Source organism: Jaculus jaculus, chromosome 1 (assembly GCF_020740685.1).
Source record: "Jaculus jaculus isolate mJacJac1 chromosome 1, mJacJac1.mat.Y.cur, whole genome shotgun sequence".
Lineage (NCBI taxonomy): Eukaryota > Metazoa > Chordata > Mammalia > Rodentia > Dipodidae > Jaculus > Jaculus jaculus.
The window spans coordinates 144,284,111-144,306,786 of record NC_059102.1 but is presented as its reverse complement, the minus strand read 5'-3'; the positions used below and the strand labels follow the sequence as shown (position 1 = coordinate 144,306,786).

The window sequence follows — 22,676 nt, the reverse complement described above, 5'->3', positions numbered from 1 at the left end:
GCTCCCTTGAGCATCTGGCTACGTGGGTCCTGGGGAATCAAACCTGGGTCCTTTGGCTTTGCAGGCAAATGCCTTAACCGCTAAGCCATCCCTCCAGCCCATTTTTCTATTTTTAAAAAGATATTTTATTTTTTTTATTTATTTGACAGAGAAAGAGGAAGAAAGAGAGACAGAGAGAGAGAGAGAGTTGCTGTATTTTTTAAAAGTTATTTATTTACCCAGGAGTGGTTGTGCACGCCTTTAATCCCAGCACTCAGAAGGCAGAGGTAGGAGGATCTCTCTGAGTTCAAGGCCAACCTGAGATTATAGAGTAAATTCCAGGTCAACTTGGGCTAGAGTGAGACCCCACCTTGAAAAAAAAATATTTTTTTATTTTTACTTATTTGAAAGAGGGAACGAGTGAGAGAATGGGTGCTGCAAATGAACTCCAGATGCATGCACCACCTTGTGCATCTGGCTTATGTGGGTCCTGGGGAATTGAACCTGGGTCCTTAGGATTTGCAGGCAAGTGCCCTAACTGCTAAGCCATCTCTCCAGCCTGAAAAGAAAAATTTTTAAGCGCCCACCCTGCCAGGGTAGTAGTGCATGTCTGTAATCCCAGCACTTAGAAGGCAGAGGCAGGAGGATCAGGAGTTCAAGACCAGCCTTAGCTACATAGCGAGTTCAAGGCAAGTCTGAACTACTAGAGACCTTGTCTCAAAAAAAAGAAAGAAAGAAAGAAAGAAAGAAAGAAAGAAAGAAAGAAAGAAAGAAAGAAAAAAGAAAAGAAAAAGAAAAACAGGACCCACCTCACAGGTGTCCATCAGGCTCGTAGTAATAAATAACCCACATTGAGGGCTTGTCACATACTGAACAGTTATGATCACTGATTCTATTACTAACCCTGGAGGTGTTTACATTTTGCACCTGTAAGAAATCTCAGGACTGGGCTAGAGAGATGGCTCATCAGTTAAGGTATTTGTCTGCAAAGCCTAAGGACCAAGGTTTAATTCCCCAGGACCCATGTAAGCCAGACACACAAAGTGGTGCATGCATCTGGAGTGCATTTGCAGTGGCTGGAGGCCCTGGCATGCCCATTCTCCCTCTCTCTCTCATAAGTAAATAAATAAATGAAACATGTTTTTATTTTAAAAACCCCAGGACGTACAAGCATGTGCATGTGTGTATATATGGACATACTATACCAACATGCATGAATACATGTTTTTGTGTGCATGTATTGCAAGCCCATGTGCAATGCATGTGGAGAACTGAGTATGTAAGTCACGGACATGTGTGCATGTGTGCCTACACACCTGTGTGAGCACTTGTGTGCACAAGGCTGTGTGCCACCATGCACGTGTGCACATGAGTGCATCCTGAGGAGGGAGCCTCACAGGGGAGAGAGGGTGCGGAAGGCTGCTGATCACGTGGCTGCCACAGGAGGGAGGAGCTCAGGGGAGCTCAGGGTTGGCACAAACCCACAGTCCCCTGCTCACCTTGTTTTCATCAAAGACGTTGAAAACAAACGTGGCGAACTTGGTGGGGTCTCCAAACGGGAAGAACTGCTTGTAGATCTTCTGGAAGCCTGCCGCATCTAGCTGCCCGCTGGGGCAGTCCTTGATGAAGCCCTTATACCTACAGATGACAGAACAAGCAGGACAGCCTGTCACCCGCTGCCAGGAGCCCCTGCCCAGGATCCAAGAAAGCTTCAAGGACAGTGCGTCAGAACTGTGGTGATGGTGTCACACAGGCTGATGGATACTGATCCACCATAAGCACAAGCTCACACCTCGGCCTCTCACTAGCTGTGTGCCCTTGGACAAGTGACTCCGCCTCTCTAGCCTCATCTGCACCAGGGGAATAATCGGAGTCAACCAGGAAGTCACCGGATATTGCACACAGAGCGCTGGCCTCTCAGCCCTACGCTCCACACAGAGGCTAAACTGAGTCACATGAATGACCTCTGGGTAGCTGCACTCTGACACAAAGGCCATTCCCTCCTGGCACCATAGAGCCACCCCACATGTGGTGGCAGCTGGCTTCTCCACCACTTCTACGCCATCCCCGCTCCCAGGAAGCTGGGAGAATGCACAGTGAAACTCCATGGGGAGCTTGGGGGACCCTGTGTGCTCCACCAGGACATGCCCACCCTTGTCCCAGGACCCAGTACCAAGCCCTCACGATAGGATACCCAGGCCATTGATGGTGTGGTCTGGGAACCCAAGTCCCAATCTAACTCTACCATTCACTATCTCTGCAGCCTGGGGCAAAGGCCTTCACCTCTCAGAGTCTCAATTTCATGTATGAAAAACAATGGTTAGCACACTCATTTCGCTGGAATTGGGTGAGATAGTGCATGCAACCCCAGGGCTGGCAAATATAATTTTACCCAGTCCCAGATCCCCAGCTCTGCAAACAAAACCAATCAATCCCTATAGTGACCACCTTTAGGCATTGGTTTTAAACCCACGCCTGTGTGTAGCTGAGCACTCCCAGGTGCCAGTGCCCTTCTCCAAGGACCACACCTCCTACACCAGCTGGACAGAGAAATTGCCCAACCTGACGGATGCTCCATGCTCCTTGTGCAAAGTACTCTAAGGAAGCCCACTTAAAAGAAGAGGAAACTGAGGCTGCAAAAAGGGAAGTCATTTGTAAGCCTCTGCAGCCCAGGCTGGAGCAGCTGTGGAGACAGGCAGATATTGAGGAGGACAATGCTTGGAGGAAGCAGATCACTGACTTTCTACCATCCCACCGGAAGGGTCTGCTCACCTCACCATCCTCAAAGGAGAGGATTCTGGGAGTCATGAACCTGAAGCCTCTTGTGATTGGCACTGTGGGTGGGGGAAGCACATGGAGAAGCCAAAGGGACAAAGTAGGCACATGGTTCTGAGGGACAGGCAGAGCTCCTGAGGTGGCAACCTGAATGATGGACCAGATGTCCAAAGACATGAAACTATAGCTGCTCCTGTGAGTGCAGACTAGAGGTGTGGGAAGGGCAAGGGTGAGGCTGAGGGGCAGAGGGCTGTGAGGTAGGAGGGCTTCTTCAGGGAGGGGGCCTGGAGTGGGTACACAGCCATCCCAACAGCACCCATAATGAACGTGAAGGCCAAAACAGGCTAAGGCTCTGAGCTCCCTCCTTCTCCTCCCAAGGACCCCATGAGGGCCAGAGACAGAGGAGGAATGTTCTAGTACAGTGACCATGTTCCTCCACTGTGACCATGACAACAGCCCAGTGCCCGGCTCTGAGCAGAACAGCTCCTCACTCAATTGCTCAGCACTTGGCAATAAAGCCAATGAGCCCATTTTGCAGATGTAGGCACTGAGGTTCAGAGAGGCCAACCACCCTATCCACAGCAAGCCAGGAGGCTCAAACCCTGCAATCTCAGCATGCCTTGCCCAGCATCCCCTGCCTCCTGCCTGCCAGCTGGTGTCCCCACATCAAGCCAGCATGGGACATCCCCAGGCTCACAGAGGTCTCTGCATCTCGTCCTGGCAGCATCCTCAGGGTCTACTCCTGCTGGTCCCTAGGATGGCGGTGAGCCCTGTTCAGACAGAACAGAGCAGGACAGCAGGGGGCGCTGACACCAGCAGAGCTTTCAAGTCCCAGCCCCCAGCTCTCTCCCTTGAGGCTGTCTCCTGGTCTCCTTCTCAGGGCCAGGAGGCAGAGAGTTTGGGAGCAAGCCCTGGCTCATGACCTCCAGACCCCAGCCAGGACTCAGGCATCCCTATGCCACTGTCAGCTGGCCTCCTCTTTTTGTTCCTCCAGCCCATCTCACTCTACAATGATATGCATTACTCTAGGGCTCCTGATGGGTTACTTTAATATCTTATTTTTATTTATTTGTTTATTTGACAGATAAAGAGAGGGAGAGCGAGAATAGGCACGCCAGGGCCTCCAGCCACTGCAAAGGAACTCCAGACACAAGCGCCCCCTTGTGCATCTGGCTAACATTGAGTCCTGGAGAATCAAACCTGGGTCATTTGGCTTTGCAGGCAAATGCCTTAACTGCTAAGCGATCCCTCCAGCCCCTGATGGGTTACTTTAAAACAATATGAATGCCAAGTGTGGCAACACACTCCTGTAATCCCAGCATTTAGGAGGCTCCACAGCTCAAGGTCACCCTCTGCTACTTGACTGATTCAAGACCAGCCTGGACTACATGAGACCTTGTCTCAAAAAAGTAAAAACAGACATCCGTGGTGGTGCATGCCTTTAATTCTAGCCTGGGACTGCAAAGTAAATTCCAGGTCAGCCTGGGCTAGAGGAAACCCCTATCTCAAAAAAAAAAAATCATAAATAAAAATAAAAACAGGGCTGGAGAAATAACTCAGCAGTTAAGGCGCTTGCCTGTGAAGCGTAAGGACCCAGGTTCAATTTCCCAGTATACATGTAAGCCAGATGCACAAGATGGCACATGCGTCTGGAGTTTGTTTGTAGTGGCTACAGGCCCTGGTGCACCCATATTCATTCTCATTCTCTCTCTGTCTCTCTCTCTCAAATGAATAAATAAATAAAATATTTGGAAAAATAAAAACAAAAATAGTAAAAAGTCATGTGTGGTACATACCTGTAATCCTAGCACTTGGGAGGCCAAGGCAGAAAGATCATGAATTCAGGGCTAGAAAGATGGCTTAGCAGTTAAGGCACTTGCCTGTGAAGCCTAAGGACCCAGGTTCAATTCCCTAGAGCCCATGTAAGCTAGATGCACATGGTGGCACAGGCATCTGGAGATCGTTTGCAGTGGCTAGTGGCCTTGGTATGCCTCATTTTCTCTCTCTCAAATAAATAAGCAAAAAATAAAATTAAGAAAAACTTAACATGAATTCAAAGCCAGCCTGGGCTACACAGCGAGTTCCAGGCCATTCTTGACTACATACTCAGAGCCTGTCTCGAAATTTGTCTTTCTTTTGGTGTGTATCTGTATGTGTGTGTGTGGTGCATGCATGTATACACAGATGCATGTACCCCATGCACACGCATGCAGAGGGCGTCCTTCTTTATTGCTCTTCCTCCTTATTGCTGAGACACTCCCTCAGTGAATCTGGAGCTCCCCACTTTTTGGTTAGACTGGCTGACCAGGAAGTGCCAGCAATCCTCCCATCTCTGCTTCCCTGGGGCAGCAGGCATGTGTGCCCCATGCCAGGCTTCTGACATGGGTGCTGGGGATCAAACTCAGGTCCTCGTGCCTGTACAGCAAGTGCTTTCACCTGCTGAGACATCTCCCCAGCCCCAAAATAAATACATTTAAAGCAAAACTAAAGACAAAACAAAGAACTCTCAAAAGCACTGCTGGGGCCTGGCCCAGGAGGAGGGAGAGCTAGGGAAGGGCCCTCCCATAGCGCCAGAGGGAGTCTTAGGAGATGCCAGCAGCTGCAGAGGCTGGGGGAGGGGTACCAGCCTAGCCTTAGTGGGGGTGTTTGGGGGGCTCCAGTCACCCCTGCAGAAGCTGTCAGCATGGCCCCACCCCATCAGCAGGGGTCCTGAGAAGCCATCCCCATAAGGCACCCAGCCTGCACTACAGTCCCCATCACGTTCCACACCCCATGATACTCAGTCCCCTCCGAGTCCCGCTGTCCACTCACCCTGACCTAGCCCCCCCTCCCCGTCTAGTGCAGGCTGGGGAAAGTGGCTGTACTCAAATATTATGTAACCCAGTGCTCATCCTCCCAAGGTGAAAGAGGATACCTGCCTTGGCTGAGGCAGTGTGGGGGGGGGGACAATTCAGAGGTTCGAACTCTCACCAGCTTGAGGGTGCCCATGGCTGGCTAAGGAGGTGGTGCGCTCCACAGCTGTATCAAGATCTCACCCAAGAAGACAGAGACATGACTCCTTCCCCACCCTAGGCCTGGGTCAGGTGCCAACAAGCCTAGACCTCCTCTTCTTCCTCCTCCTCCTCCTGCTGGCCTCCTCCCAACCTTGTCCACACAATGCCTCAGTTTCCTCATTGCATCAGACCAAGTCAGGGTTCCCTTACCCTGCACACCTGGCATTTGGGGCTGGCGTGTTCTGTCGGAGGCTGTCTAGGATATTATAGCACAGATCTTGCTCTCCCGAGGGAACAACTGGAAATGCCTCCAGACATGGAGGTAGACACTCTCAAGTGGAGAACCACAGACGGTCTCGGGAGACCCTCAAACTCAGGGGCATCTCCTACAAGGGCCTGACTTGACAGTGGTCTGGGTCCCAGGAGGGCCATTTGCCTTTAGGGAGCATCTGCCAGGAGCCAGACACTGGGCCTGCACTTTCCAGATATGACTTTTTAAATTTTTTTAGTTTATTTTTATTTATTTATTTGAGAGAGAGAAAAAGGCGGTGGGGGGGGGGAGAGAATGGGCACGCCAGGGCCTCCAGCCACTGCAAATAAACTCCAGACACGTGCGCCGCCTTGTGCATCTAGCTTACACGGGTCCTGGGAAATCAAACCGGGGTCCTTTGGCTTTGCAGGCAAATGCCTTAACCGCTAAGCCATCTCTCCAGCCCTCCAGGTATTATTTTTGCCACACTGTCTAAACAAGCTGAGAAGGCAAGAACAGTGATGCCTACTTTCCATATGGGGAAACTGAGGCCAATGAAGGTGGCTATTTCCTCTGCTCGGCCCTCTTACTCTCCCTCTGTACCTCGCCGCCTCCTGCTCACCTCTTTGTACCTCTCCTAGGAGAGCTCTACCTCCAGCCACCCAGACTGGCCACCCCACACATGTTCTGTGCCCTGTCCGTGGGCTGAACTTCTGGCACCTCTCAAAGCCATGGCTTGGGACTGACAGGCATAGCCTATGCAGTGACAGATAATGCATGCAGACAGAGTTCCTGAATCTATACGCCCTGCTCCTTGGTCCTCAGTGAATACTGAATGGAGTCACACATCTAACAAATGGGGTGTGTGGTGGTGTCCCCCATAAACGTAGGTGTTCCGAATGCTAGGTTCCCAGCTGATGGAGATTTGGGAATTAACACCTCCTTGAGGTAGTGTACTATTGGGGGCGGGCTTATGGGTATTATAGCCAGCTTCCCCATGCACACTCTCCTGTTGCTATTGTCCACCTGATATTGGCCAGGGGGTGATGTCCACCCTCTGCTCATGCCATCGTTTTCCCCTGCCATCATGGAGCTTCCTGTTGAGCCTGTAAGCCAAAATAAACCTTTTTTCCACAGGCTGCTCTCTGACTGAGACAGGGTGTCTGGCCACAGAGCCCAGGCTTCAAGAATGAAGCAGGGAGAGAGAAAGGACCAAGTCCCCTGGGCCCTGTTCCTCTCTCTGCTGGCCTGGGATCACCAGTGGGGACCAGAAGCCCTTAAGACCTGTCTTCTCAGCACCTCCAACCTGACTCTGCCCCACGTGGATAGAAGGAAAAAAGCCCCCCCCCAACACACACCACTGTGGGCTCAGGCCAGACTGGGGAGAGGGGCAGAGGTGGCCCACCAAGCAGCTGAGTCACAAGTTCACTGCAAACTGGGCTCACAGGTGATCAGCATGGCCAGGATTTCAGGACGGGGGTCTCAGCACCCAAAGGGAAGATAAAATGGAGGCCTGGAAGGATGGCTTAGCGGTTAAGGCATTTGCCTGCAAAGCCAAAGGACCCAGGTTTGATTTCCCAGCACCCACATGAGACAGATGCACAAGATGGGGCATGCATCTGGAGTTCATTTGCAGTGGCTAAAGACCTGGCATGCCCCATTTTCTCTCTCTGCCTCTTTCTCTCAACTAAATTAAACAAACAAACTGAAAAGGAGTGCTGGAGAGATGGCTTACCAGTTAAGCCACTTGCCTGTAAAGCCTAAGGACCCATGTTTGACACCCCAGATCCCAAATATGTCAGATGTACAAGGTGATGCATGTGCAAGGTCGCACATGTGCGCCAGGTGACACACACATCTGGAATTTGATTACAGTGGCTGGAGACCCTAGCATGCCAATTCTTTCTCTCTTGCTCTTTCATTAAAAAAGAAAAAAGGCCATGGTACATGCCTTTAATCCTAGCACTTGGGGGACAGAAGTAGGAGGCTTTCTGTGAGTTCAACGCCACTCTGAGACTACATAGTGAATTTCAGGTCAGCCTGCGCTAGAGCAAGACCTACCTCAAAAAAAATAACAAAAATAAAACAAAACAAAAAAAACCTGAAAAGGAGCAGGGTGTGGTGGCACATTGCCCTAATCTCAGAGTTTAGAAGGCTGAGGTAGAAGAATCAGAGAGTTCAAGGACAGCCTGAGACTACATAGTGAATTCCAGGTCAGCCTGAGCTAAAGGAAGACCTTACCTTGAAAAAAAAGAAAGAAAGAAAGAAAGAAAAAACTGAAAAGGAAGGGCTCTGGTTCTGAAGCAAACCTAGCCTAGTCCCAACTCCATTGTTTTATAAAAACTTTTTTAAATTTATTTGAGAGAGAGAGAGACTGAGGAAGAGAGAATGGGTGCACCGGGGTCTCCATGCTGTTGCCAATGAACCTGTGCAGAGATGCATATGCCATTTTGCACATCTGGCTTTACATGGGTCCTGAAGAATCTAACCCAGACCACCAGGCTTTGCAAGCAGGACCTTTAACCACTAAACCATATCCCCAACCCCCAACTGCACTCGTGACCCTGAGAGGTTGACTCTGTCTTTCTGAGCCTTAATTTTCTCATGTCTGAGGTGGGATCCCACGTAGCATCTGCCATGAAGATCTGTCCCTCCCCCCTACCACATGAGCTTGGGATAATGGGAGCTGACATCTTAGGCACTGGCCCAGCCTGCACCAAGGACCATCCCACACCTTGGTCAAGAGAGGGCAGAAACAGCCACCTTCTTCCCAGGCTGAGTCACAGAAGGCAGGGCACCACAGGTGCCAGCCGTGTGACACTGAGCTGGGGATGAGGCCAACTGTGTTTGGGCACCAGCTCTGTGAGGCAGGGTGAGGATGTGAAAAGACACTCCCAGACCCGACAACTGTGACAACTGCGTTCTTACACTTCTTTATAAGGGAAAAGGGAAAAGAAATGTCACCTCATAAGAATTCTAGAGGCTGACTGCCACTTAAGAATTACTCTCCAACAGTGCCAGGGCCTCCCCCCCCCACGGCTCCCCTCCTCCCCCCCCCCCCGCCCACCAGCATCCCCAAACGCCCCCACAAATTCCAAGCGCCTCCGTCCTGCTGCCCCTGCAAGTAGCACACGCCAACACATAGTAGGTGTCCACGAGGCGCCACTCCAGGGTGGCCTCTTGTTCTCCAGGTCCCTGAGCAACTCTCCGTGCCTCCTGGGGCTTGCTCTCCCACAGGCCTCCCTCCGCCTGCTGGAACGTGAGGACTTCACGTTCCTGGGAATCACAGAACCCTGTCCTGGGGACCTGCAGGGGAGCGCGCCCCACGACCGCTCCACGCCTCCCCTCCGTGCGGTGAGGCAGCTGCTGCCCGCGGAGCCGAGGAGGCGATAACCAGAGAGATGGATAAATCACGAAGCGTAACTGCCGGCTGCACCCCGGAGTCAGGAGGGGCACGAGGCCTCCCTCGAATGCTGTCATCCTGTCAAAAGGCTCCCTCCCCGCCAGTGAACACCCCCTTTCCCGAGAGCTCCCCGAGGAGGGCTCCAGACACACACTCAGGAGGATCTCTCCTCCCCTTCCTTTCCCCAGGGTCTACAGTTGCATGGATTCCCCAGCACAAGAAACTGGCATGTCTGAGCACCCTCGGCCCCAGGCCACGGAGCAGGAACAAAGTGGACACAGACCACCCTCCACACACTCTCACAGCTGTGTGAGCTGCCGAGTGGCTCCATCGCTCTGAGCCTGTTTCCTGTAACATGGGGCAGCTCTTAGGACTCAGGCCTCCCTGCGTTGGGTGCCAAGCGGGGCTGGCTCCTCACCACGGCTGAGTGGGATGATCCAGCTGGCCCTGCTGAGACGCCTGCAGACACCCTCCTGTTCCTACCCACTATTTCTGTTACAGCACTGCTGGGATATTTAATTATCGTGAAAATAATCAAATAATTAAAAGGATGCAGAGAAGAAAACATAAAAAAGAAGAGAGCACCCACAATCCCCCACCCTGCCACCCACCACACCACCCGGCTCCCAGACCATTCACCTTCCCAGCTGGCTTTGCTGTCGGCATTTTTTTTTTCCATGTCACAGCCCTGAGCCCCGTGTTGTTTTCCACTCAAGGCGTCCTCCTGGTGGCTTGCCAGGGGAATACCATGCCCATGGGCAGCTTTGGCAACCATCCCATTTCTCAGCCAGCTCCCTCATGGGCTCCCTCGGTTCAAGGATGAACTGAGCTCTGGTGAGAAAGATCTAGGAGGACCGAGAACAAGAGCCAGGGGCCCAGGCCAGCTCCAGACCGAGGCGAGCTGGACCTCTTGAGCCTTCAGCCCTCTCCCTGTGCTGAGGAGCTGACACTACGGGAGCCACCTACGGCTGGATACTGAGTGAGGTGGTTCGACTGCCTGGCCCCCAGAACCCCATTTCTATAAGCAAGGTCCTGAGTTCTAGTCCAGGCTTCACTTGGACATAATCTCAGGATCATGCAGGGGCCCTGACCAGCTCCTGCTGGAAGTCAGCACAAAGCAACATGAACCGAGTGGCGGTTTGGTCAGATGTTCCCTTTAAACTCCTGTGTTTGAGTGCTGGGTCCGCAGCTGATGGCAATTTGGGAGGTGAAGTCTTGCTGGAGGAGGTGTTGCTAGAGGCTTAGGGGTGTTCTAGCCGGCTCCCCCTTGCCAGAGTTCAGCTCACTCTCCATACCGCTGTTGTCCACCCACTGTGGCCGATGTCCAGCCTCTGCATTCTTTTCCATGCCAGAGTCCTGCCTACATGCCGCCCTGCCGCCAGGAAGCTCTCCTTTAGGACTGCAAGGCACAGTAAAAACGTTCCTCCCATCCGCTGCTTTTGGTCAGATGTTCTGTCCCAGAATCACCAAGGTAACTACAGCAACCTGACCTGACCAACAAGCTGAGATCTGAGGCCAAGGGACGAGGGACAGAGATGAGCAATGACACGGGCTCTGAATGAGGACCAGGCCGGCCCTGACAAGCACAGTGGGAGGCCAGCAAGGGGCTCCGAGGAGAACAGCTCGTGTTGGCTCCATTCCCAAGGTCACCTGGCGCTGCGTGGAGAATGGGCAGCGGAGGGTGTGCCGAGGCAGTAGCCCCTAGGCAGTGACCACAGCACCGCGGACAGTGTGGCCAGGATGTGCTTGGGCGGAACAAGGGAGACAGAGAAAGGCCACTTTCCACATACAGCTAAGACGGCAGAGTTGGGCATGTCCCTCCTCTCTCTCCCCCCCCCCCCCCCGCTGCTCCCACCCTGAATGGTTGGCTGGGCTCAGGACGCCCACTTCCTCCAAGGCAGGCATCATGAATCCACTACAAACCTCACTAATCCTTCTCATCACTATACTCGTTTGCTCCATGACACATAACCTCGGAAACTTTTGTTCTGTTGTTGTTATTGTTTGTTTTAAGCAGGGTCTCACTCTAACGCAGGCTGACCAGGAAGCTCACTGCGATCCTCCTACCTCAACAGCCTGAGTACTAGGATTAAAGGCATGCACCACCAGGTCCAGCCAGAGTTTTTCTGAACACAGCACTCTCTAGACAGCCATGACGCATTGATCAGAGCTGGCTGGCATTCGAGTAGGAACTACTGCCCACCCCTGGTCTAGTAGCAGCAGCCATTTTTCAGAAAGGACTGCTCAGCCCCCAGAGAGGTAAAGGGAAACTAGAACGCGACCTCCTAACGTGTGTCTCATCCAAACCTTCTGTTGGGTGAGCAGGGGTTTGCTGGGCCCCAAAGGGGAGGAGTCTCAGCCTCTTCCCCAAGCCCCAACCAAGTCACTGTAAAGGAGGGAGATGCTGAATTGGGTGTGAACGCTAGGCTCTGAGGTCGCTCTGGTGCCCCTCCTGGCCCTGAGCTGTGCCCATTCCCCAGCCCACACCGTCCACCACCACCCCCCCACGCAAGGGAACACAGGCTACTCACCACTGCTGCACTTCCTTCTCAGTAACTGCAAAAGAGAAGAAGAGCCTCGGGTTAGCAGGGAGTTCCCGGGGCGCAGCTCGCGGGGGTCTCCCTCCTCCCTCGTGACCACGCACTGCAGCCCCAGTGGGCTCGGAGTGAGATAGCATGCTGTGCTGAGTAGTCAGCCGTAGGCTCCGTCCCTGGCCCCTCCAGCAGGAGATGGCATAATCGTCTCTCCCGATGCCCACTGGGCTACTACCACTGCTAAGAGCACCCCGAAACACCCATGGACACTTGGGTCACTGCTCCAAGACCTGAATTAAGACAGTCTTTCTCACCTCTCAGTCCCTGGGACAGGAGGGTCTGAGGAGGAAGGTTGTGACCCTCCGGTCCCAGCGTCCCCCCGCCCCCGTGGTGGGCAGTCCAGGGCATGGCGCAAGTCAGTGAAAGCTGGAAGGAGCCGCCTACACAGCTGGAGTTCAAGCCAAATCCAAATGGGCATTCTTTACTGAACCATGGAACTGATAAAATGATGTTTTTGTTGTCTAAAAAGTTCTAGATTGGTTGGAAGCAAAGCAAGGTTCTCTTCTGCACTGAATGAAAACATCACACCACCTCTAAGGCCACATTCTACCCTCTGGTTGACCATGGGGGAGGGGGTGCTCCCCCACCTTGTGCTCTCTGTGAATCAGTTTCTCTGGCTGAACAACAGGCATGATAGGAATAGTACCATCTGGGACCTCAATCCCAACAGGTGCAGAAGGTCCTGGGTCCCCAGGGTGGGGCTGGACAGGCACTCTAATGAGCTTAGCATGGGAATGCAGGAGAGAGTGAATGCATAGGAAGGTAGTAGCGTCAGAGGTCAGGTGAGAAAAGAGCTGGGTCTCTTCATAAGGAAGTGGGGACTCAAGAAGACTCCTCTACAAACTGCCCGGAACAAGCTCATGTGTCTGTTAGAGCCCACTTGTTGCCCGGGCTCAGGGTGGTGTGCCAAGGGTGACCTCGGCACTGGGGCTCAGCTGTCCCACAGCAGCCCTCAGGGAAGCAATGTTTACTCAGTTCTGGTTCTAAGCGAAGAAGGAAAGGCACAAGAGGCCAGGAGACAGTAGGAGAGGAATGTGAACTTGGGCCTGGGCTCAGAATCCAGGGTCAGATCTGCTGGTCAGCATTCCCTCCCACCAGTGAACATCAGAGCCTGGGGAGAGACTCGCCCAGAGCAGCCAACTGATGGAAAGAGAGGCCATTTGCTGGAAGGCCAGACACAAAGGAATTTTCTAAGGTTCTGGCGAAGGGCGCTGCTGAGGACGTGAGGTATGGGGTGGAGAAAGGCGGACACTCAGGACTAACCCAGTGTGGGCTGCCCTGGACCTGCCACCAGCACTGCGCTTCAAGGAGCCGAAAGCCGGAGCTGGACACGGTAGGCCCGTGGAGGACCACAGGTCTGGGGCCAGACCTAACCATGTGAGCCCTATAGCTTACTGGCTGTGTGTGCTTAGGAAGGTGGCTTCCCCTCTCTACACCTAGGGTTCTTCACCTGTAGAATGGGTTTGTTGATAAAATACATCGCATGGGACCCCCCATCTTCCCAATGAAGAAATTGGGGTTCAGACAGATCGTATCTGAGATGACCTAAAGTTACTGTGTCACATGGCTGCATGTCTAATGGGATACCTCTCCCAACCTCAAGGGCATCAATGAATAGTATGACCTTGTATGACCTTGGTGAGGGGTGGCACCAGGGCCCATACACAGCAGGAGCTGGGTAGCAAAGGTCCAAATAGCAGGGGCACTGATGACCTCAGATGGGCACTTTCAGGGAACCTAGAAGTCTCAATTCTCCCCAGTGCATGCTGCAAGTCTCTTGGAGCCTCCCCGGGACTCCTCTGCCTCTCTCACCCCCACCACAGCTCCAGCAGCCTCAGAGGATTTGGTGAGACATGGCTGACTGGCCCCCATGCCCAAGAATTGCCCCCAACAGAGGACATTAGATGCTCAGCAGACAGCCAAGATCCCTGGGACTTGAACTGGTGTGAAAAGAGATGCCCTACATAGCTTTAAGTAGTTTTATGGGACAGTGGAGACCACCAGGTGACCCCTGGACGCATGCCAGCTAGCAATCCCAATTCTTCACTGCTTGGAACTTCAGAAGGTCCTGGTCGCCTGTCCCCAGGCCTTCTGCCAGGCAGGCCTACATCCGAGCCACTGTCCTGGTTACACACCATGACCCCAAGGCAGAGGCATGCATGGTGAACAGTGAGGAAGTTTGGCAATTGGAGGAATGCGTCCAAGGTTACTACCACAGGTGGAGAGATGGGGATGGGAGTTCTTGTCCCCCACCTCACAACTTCTATGTGGAGCCCTCCACAATGCCTGGGGGTGGGGGTCGCTGGGGGACCACCCAGGCTCCTATTCCCCATGATCTAACGACCACGGGCACTGCCACTGCGGAGGAACCATCTGGGTACTCAGCTTCCATCTGCCTGGACCCTGGGGCCCGCGATACAAGCACAACCTTCCCAGGCTGCAGCTCCAGCCCCGGCCCATCCCCCTCTGCGCAGAGCCGCCAACCAAGTGTGAAATTAACTGAGCCTCCTCCCCCACCGTCCAGGCCCAAAGGCTCAGACGCAGAGCTGGGCAGGCAATCTTCTGCAGCCTGTTCCTTGAGGTGCCGTGCCCACACCCACTTCAAGGAACCTACTGATGCTCCCCAGCTGTCCTCCTCCCTCAGCTGAGAACACACCTCCTCGCCTTGGTCACCAGATGACCCCTGTCCATCTTCCGCATCTCAGCTGAGAATGTCCCTGTCTCAGCAAACCCCTGTCTCCTCCACAGCCACTCACAGGGAGTCTTTCCCAGAAGCATTCCAGCACAGGCCAGGCAGGAGTCCAACCAAAGGGTCTCCACAGGGTGGAGAGGATGGGAGGCCGTACTGAAGAGAAATGTCTCAGAGAGAGGCCCACAGGGTCAGCCCGGCCTGAGTAGCAAGGCAGGACTCCCTGTCCATTCCGGTGCTGAGGTTGGAGCCAAATGCCCACCTCTCTGAGCCTTGAGACCAAGGCTCATTTGTGAAGTGACGTCTTACAGGGAAGATGGGCTAACCATTTAGCAGCCAGCAGGATGCTGCAGAAGAACCCAGCAGGATGCCAAGCCCCAGAGGCCCCAGGCCTTATCCTCAGGCCTGTCCACACATCCCATGGCCAGGAAACAGCACAAACACCATGGAAACCCTGCTTACCATCAGCCACTGGGCAGGGTTAGAACCTTCTAACATGATTTGCACAGCTTGTTACCTTCCTAAGCACACCTGGCCTTTGGCCGACTTTCAAAAGCCACTGCTGCCGGGCATAGTGGCGCACACCTTTAATCCCAGCACTTGGGAGGCAGAGGTAGGAGGATTGCCATCAGTTTGAGGCCACCCTTAGAGTACAGAGTGAATTCCAAGTCAGCCTGGGCTAGAGGGAGACCCTACTTCAGGAAAAAAAAAAGAAGCAGCAGCAGCAGCAGCAAACCATAGCTTTTTTTTGAAGCCCGCACCTGCCCGCAAGCTTGCAGGCCCTGTTCATAGCAAAGGCCACGCTGAACACTGGCTGTGGGCAGTTCTCCAGGGCAGGGCCCAGTGGTAGGCCTCTGGGTCATGAGCCTGCTGGGGCCACTTACAGGTGGGATTAATCTGAACAAGTTGCTTAACCTCACCTAACCTGAATCTTCATCCCTAGGATGGTATATAAATTCCTGCTAATAGGACCCAACAGGGAAGGGGTTTCTCAAGTGCAAAGAACCCCAGAGTCCAGAGAGAGACGTGCCGGGCAGCCCCTTCCACGGATCCCGCTGAGAAGTGGGCCGCAGAGGGCAAGACAGAGCCCCTGCTCCTGCCTGCCTCTGCCCATCAGGCCTGCTGACTCCCTCCTGTCCCCCGGTCTGAGCAGAGGCCCACGGTGCCAGGGCCTCCTCCCCGCCCCCCTCAGCGGCTCCTGAGGCTCCTCCCCTGTGCACGCAGCTCTAGTCTGCCAGGAGCGATCATAAGAGCTGGTCCCAGGAGCCCAGGATAAATGTTGAGTCTGATTTTCATTTCCCTAAAGCAAAATAGCTCTCTCCCGATTGAAGTTCAGCAGGAACAGGGCGGGAACAGATTGCCAGGAGCAGCAGCCCCCGTACACAGAATATGTCCTCTGAAGCATCAGGGATCCAGGGCGACCACCAGGCCAGTTTCAGACACAAGGGCTACCCCTAACGTCCCCTCCACTTTCCTCGCCCCTCCCCACGGCTCCCGAAGAAAACTCCATTATTAAGAGGCCCTAGAAAGAGAAAACAGGGCTTACCCCACACCCCTGCAACCTTCCTTTACCAAACCTGACAGACCCTTCTATCCTGATGTCTTTGGGCATCAACTGTCTGCCTGTAACAAGGCGGCCTGGCCTCTCCTGTATTCAACCCCCATACTGAGGCTCCTCCAAATCCCTCCTCACAGGCTCTCCAGACCTCATCTGTATTCCCATGGCCCTGGCCCCCAGGGTCCTCTCCAGCCAGGCCCAGCTCAGAGTTGTCCATGCTCCTCTAGGAAAGCCAGGGGTCCCCAGCTCCATGTGGCCCCCAGGGACCTCCCCTCCTTCACACCCTCCTTCAAGGACCCTATCCCAGGAATGCCCCTCTTCCTTCCCTATCCAGCTACCAGTGCCAGCCAGCTGCAAAAGAACCCCATGCCCCTACACCCAGGTAGACACCGGTCCCACCCAGCCAGCACAGAAGGCTCTTTTCAGCTGCCCCCCACCTCCTCATGCCCACGCAGAAGCGGTCAGCCTCCCTAATGCGGTCACCTGGTTCCCTCCAAAAGACAGCATATCCCCGCCCTGCCCCCTCCCCACACACCTGGCTGTGTTCTTTGCAGGATAGGAAGAGCCCTTTCTCTGGGAGCTGTCCCTTCAGCATGGAAGTGGCCCCCAAGCCCCTGCCAGCCCTCCTCTGTATGGCAATGGCAGAGTTTACTCAGAGAAGAGGGAACACACTGGTCACCAGATGCTCCCTGCTATGCCCAGCCAGGTCTGCACCCCTTCTGCCCTGGGGACCGTGCCTCCACTCCCCCAAGGAAGGGTGAGTCCCTTTCAGGGATGGTTTTCTCTGGAACCTGAGCTCCAGGATTTTGCCACTCTACCTTGTCTGGGTGTGGTCTGTGGTGGGTCAGGTGTCCCACATAAACTTAGGTGTTCTGAACGCTAGGTTCCCAGCTGATGGAGATTTGGGAATTAACGCCTCATGGAGGGAGTGTATTGTTGGATGTGGGCTTATGGGTGTTACAGCCAGTGTCCCCATGCCAGTGTTTGGCACACTTTCCTGTTGCTATTGTCCACCTTATGTGGGCCAGGGGGTGATGTCCACCCTCCGCTCATGCCATCGTTTTCCCTGCCATCATGGAGCTTCCCCTTAAGCCTGTAAGACAAAATAAACCTCTTTATCCCACAAGCTGCTCTTGGTTAGGTGATTTCTACCAGCAATGCAAACCTAACCGCAACGCTAGGCCTCAGTTTCCCTGTCTGTGAAGAGGAAGTGGCTCTTGCCACCGATAGCCATGTGAACTGGGCAGGGTACTGTACACAGGCAGGGCACGCAGGAGATAGTTAAACTCCGTGCCTCACACTGGGGCTGGTTGAACAGCTGCCTTCACACTAATGCCCCCTAACCTGCCAACCTGACCCACTGAAACACCCACTCCCATGCCGACATCCTCTGAGTTTCCATAAGCACGTGAAGATACCCTGGTTGCCCACTTTTGCTTCTGACCCAGTATATGACCCTGACCACATCCCTTCCCCTCCAATCTCAGGTCCCATGGGTAGAAAAAGCTCCCCTTTGAGTCCAGTTTACACACCAGGGCTGGCCACTTTAGGAAGCATTTCCCAGGGCCGGAGAGATAGCTGAGCGGCTAAGGCACTTGCCCAGGCCTCACGTAAGCTAGCCGCACAAGGTAGCTCATGTGGCTGGAGTAGAGGCCCTGGTGCACCCATTCTCTCCCTACATGTCTCTCTATATCTTTTATCTGCCTTTCTCTCAAATAAATAAAAATAAAATAAATTAAAAAAAAAACAGAAGCCAGGCGTGGTGGCACACACCTTTAATCCCAGTACTTGGGAGGCAGAGGTAGGAGGATCGCCGTGAGTTCAAGGGGCCACCCTGAGACTCCATAGTGAATTCCAGGCCAGCCTGGGCTAGAGTGAGACCCTACCTCGAAAAACCAAAAAAGAAGAAGGAGGAGGAGGAGAAGCATTTCCCACCAATGGAGACAGAGCCCTAACAGGTGGTGTTGCAAGAACAGAAGGACAGCGTGGGAATCAGAAGGTCCTGCAGGTCACCTGCCTGCCAGGGGACCTTGCCTGGCTCTGAGCTGCGGCGCTCAGAAGCAGAGACGGCATGATGGCACATGAAGAGGGCTTGGCGCCTGGCAGCACACGGCCTGGGCTGCTGTAATTACTCTCCCGTGCCTCTGCCAGGGTGACAGAGGGGTGGAGCCCCCTCCCCACCCATTCCTGTTTCCAAAAACAAAACCTCACCCAGTTAGCCTCTGGCCCCACCCAGACAGATGCTGACCCTGCCCAGAACTCTTGGGGCCTCCCGCCCCTAACCCAGGGGGCCAGGCTCCCCACCCAGCCCTTCTAGGGCCCTTTTTCCACATGGGACGGCAGCGACACAGCCTCCTGCTGGCAGGAGCTATTTCCACCCACGCTGGCTGTGCCGCCCAGCTGGGTGGCCCAGGGCTGGGCACCTGGCAGTCAACATGAATGAAGAACAGGCCCTGCCTCCCTCCCTGGCACTGCACCTCTGTACAGCTCCCCCGCCCGTGTCCCTGCCCCAGGAAGGAGCCATCATGCTGAGCCCGCAGGGGTGCTGTGATAGGTGGCAAAGGCTGCTGTCCAGGTCCAAGTCTTTCACAGAGGGGCTGCATCAGGGCCTCACAGACTGTACAAGGCTCCCAGGCTGTTGCTGAGTCCACACTGTGACAAGGCAATCGCTCTCAGAGGCAGGAAGCCCATCCCATACCCAAGTGCACTTCATCTCACTGACCAGACTGGGATAGCCCAGCCTCCCCTTCTCTCCTAACATTCCTAGCAGCCTTGCTCCCATGCTAAGAGGGGCCTGGGCACCAAGCCTGCCGGTGCCTTGGCCGAGGCTGTCAAGCCGTAAGACCTGGTTTCAGGAATAAGACTACAGGAGCTCCATGACGCCAGGGCCACCAGCCTGGATTCCTGGTCCTGCTCTTCCCCACTCTAACCTCTCAGCCCCTAGAACTCACACTGTCTCCAGCCAAGGGCCTTGGCACAGACAGGGGTACTGCCACCCAGTTGCTTTTCTCTCATCCCAGGACTGCAGTCAAGGCCAATGGGAGGACGCATGTGGCAAACAGCCTGGCACTTAGAGACACAGATATTATACTGGTGACAAGTGGTGGTGTCAAAATAAAACGTTGGGGCTCTCACTGCCTTCCGGAAGGAGGTGCAGCTGGCAGAGCCCATAGGGTTAGCACAAGCATAAGAGAAGTGGACAGCTTCCGGCTGCAGGGGCGCCAGGCCCCGGAGGGAGCACAGATGCGAGTCTGCTCAGAGTCCCTAAAATCCTAAGTCCAGTCTCATTTCCCTCCTGGCCTCTTGATCGTCCCGAGCCGCGGCTGGTTCCGGCGACTGAGTGCACAGGCTGCACCAAGCCCCGTGGTCAGAGAGCTCCTCGCCAAGCCAGCTGGAGGATGGACACCCTGAGGCTCCAAGCAGGTGGCAATGGTCAGTGGTGAGGCAGCAGGGATCAAAGGCCAAGGCCATCTGCCTCCAGAGCCCAGGCATGCCCAGTCGAAGCCCACTGAACTCCTAAACCATGGAGTGCACTTGCTGAGAAAGTACCGAGTGCCAGGCATAGGGTCGGGTGGATGTGCCCGGTCCTACCATCAGAGAAGCTCTTCTCCAGAGGGCCGGGTCCCCGCTCCACCTTGCTGCTGGGTGCTCTGACCCTTGCAGCTTTGGGACTCATCAGTATAAAGATGTTCTTCCCCATCCTGCACCTCAGCCTCCTCATGTGACAGGTGGAATAAGAACTCTCACAAGTCCAAGGGCTCCCCAAAGATGCCCCCCCTCGCTGACAATGTCTCCAGGAGTAAAGGACCAAGTCTCAATCAGCTATCAAGTGCAACGTTTGATGCAAAGCTTATATTCTGGCTTATGTATTTCCACAAATGTTGAAGTCTACTGGGTCATGTACATCAGGGTTTTACACCACGAATGAGGTCATAAATAAAGTGATCTTTGGGCATGTGTTCTTGTGGTATGAGTGTATGTGTTTGCGTGTGTGTGGGTGAACGTATATGTAGGTGGATGAGCATGTGTGGAGGGACATGCATGTGGAGGCCAGAGGTCAACAACCATGGTCTTCCTCAATCGCTCTCCACCTTGTTTGCAGAGCTTGGAGAACTGTTGTGAGTTCCAGGCCAGCCTAAGACTCCATAGTGAATTCCAGGTCAGCCTGGGCTAGAGCGAGACCCTACCTCAAAAACCCAAAATTACTTATTTGCTTATGTGTGTATGAGAGTGGGGAGTGTGCATTAGGGTCTCTTGCTGCACAAATGAACACCAGACGTATGCGCCACTGTTTGAATCTGGCTTTCTGTGGGTGCTGGGCAACCGAACCCAGCCTATAGACATTGCAAGCAAGTACCTTTAACTACTGAGCCAGTCACCCAGACCCAGCTCACCTAGTGTTTTTTGTTTTGAGGCAGAGCCTCACTCTAGCCCAGGCTGACCCAGAATTTACTCTGAAGCCCCAGGCCTACCTCAAACTTGTGATGATCCTTCAACCCCAGCCTCCTGAGTACTGAGACTAAAGGCTAACTTCCTACCTTATTTTTAATTAATTTATTTATTTATTTATTTGGTTTTACAAAGTAGGGTGTTACTCTAGCCCAGGCTGACCTGGAATTCACTATGTAGTCTCAGGCTGGCCTCAAACTCAAGGCCATCCTCCTACCTCTGCCTCCCGAGTGCTGGGATTAAAGGCATCTGACACCATGCCAGGCTTCCACCTTGCTTTCACTGAAAAAGGACACTGAAGCTCACAAAGTCCATTAGCCCTGGGGATCCTACTGTCTCCACTGCCCCAATGCTGAGATTACAGGCGCACCCGACTTTTATGTAGATTCTAGGGATTCACACTCCAGTCCTCACACTTTTGCAGCAAGTGCTTTCCCCACTGGGCCATACTCCTGCCCAAGGTGTAGCCCAGGCTGGCCTTGGACTCGTGATCCTCTTGCTTCATCCTCTTCAACAATTACCTACCATCACGTGCTACTGATTGTGGTTTCATTCGTTTTTAATTTATTTATTTACTTGCAAGCAGAAAGATAAAAGACTGACAGAGAGAAAGAGAGAGAATGGGCACGCTAGGGCCTCTAGCCACTGCAAACAAACTCCAGATACATGCGCCACCTTGTGCATCTCTGACCTTTACGTAGACACTAGGGAATCAAACCCTGGTAGTTAGGATTTGTAGGTAAGCACCCTAACGGCTGAGCTCTCTCTCCAGCCCCATGATTTTGACAGCTAGTGGTTCAATAACTTCCCCCCTCAGGGTGTGGTGTCACAAGCCTTAAATCCAAGCACTTGGGAGGCTGATGTAAGGGGACTGCCATGAGTTCAAGGCCAGCTTGGGTTACAGAGTAAGTTCCAAGTTGGTCCATACTACAGTGAGACCCTGCTTCAAAAACGGGGGAGGAGGGATTAAAGAGATGCCTCAGCAATTAAAGGTGCTCGTTGGGCTGAAGAGATGGCTTGGTGGTTAAGCGCTTGCCTGTGAAGCCTAAGGACCCCGGTTCGAGGCTCAGTTCCCCAGGTCCCATGTTAGCCAGATGCACAAGGGGGCGCACGCTTCTGGAGTTCGTTTGCAGAGGCTGGAAGCCCTGGCGCGCCCATTCTCTCTCTCTCCCTCTATCTGTCTTTCTCCCTGTGTCTGTCGCTCTCAAATAAATAAAAATAAAAAAAGGGGGCGCACATGTCTGGAGGCCCTGGCATGCCCATTCTCTCTCTCTCACACTCTTTCTCTCTCCCTCTCTGTCTCTCTCTCTCCCTTTCTCTCCCTGTCACCCTTAAATAAATAAATAAATAACAAAAATAAAGGTGCTTGTTTGCAAAGTCTGACGCCTGTGTTCAACTCCCCTGTAACTGTATAAAGCCAGATGCACAAAGTGGTCCATGTGTTTGCAGTGGCAGAGGCCCTGGGGCTGCCCTCTCTCTCTCTCTCTCTCCCTCTCCCTCCCTCCCTCTCTCTCTCTCTCTCTCTCTCTCTCTCTCTCTCTCTCTCTCTCTCTCTCTCTCTCTCTCTCCTTCTCTCTGTCTGTTAAATAAATAAAGGGGCTGAGGACCTGGCTCAGTGGTTAAGGTTGCTTGCTTACAAAGCCAGATGGTCTGGAGTTTGATTCCCTAATACCCATTTAAAGCCAGCTGCACAAAGTAAAGCACACATCTGGAGTTCATTCACAACAGCAACAGGCCCCGGTGCTCCCATTCTCCCTCTTTCTCTCTCATTTTCTGCTCATAAATAAATAAATAGTTTTCAAAAGAGAACTAAATAACTAGGCCAGGTGTGGTGGCCCATGCCTTGAATCGGGTGGCAGAGGTAGGAAGATCACTGTGAGTTTGAGGCCAGCTTGAGACTGCAGAGTGAGTTCCAGGTCAGTCTGGGCTAGAGTGAGACTCTACCTTGAGAAAACAAAACTAAAACTAAATAACTTTCCTTCCAAA

At 53.5% G+C, this 22,676-nt stretch overlaps 1 protein-coding gene across 1 annotated transcript in view; it reads right to left on the bottom strand.

Moving 5' to 3' along the window:
- Ncs1 (neuronal calcium sensor 1) overlaps positions 1-22,676 on the bottom strand; it is a 62,676-nt gene that overhangs the window by 15,404 nt on the left and 24,596 nt on the right. The window contains exons 2-3 of the mRNA XM_045159885.1: positions 11,932-11,956; positions 1,479-1,617 (exon numbers count right to left, since the gene is read on the bottom strand). Of these exons, the coding sequence (XP_045015820.1) occupies positions 1,479-1,617; positions 11,932-11,956 (164 nt within the window). The remainder of the gene's footprint in view (positions 1-1,478; positions 1,618-11,931; positions 11,957-22,676) is intronic.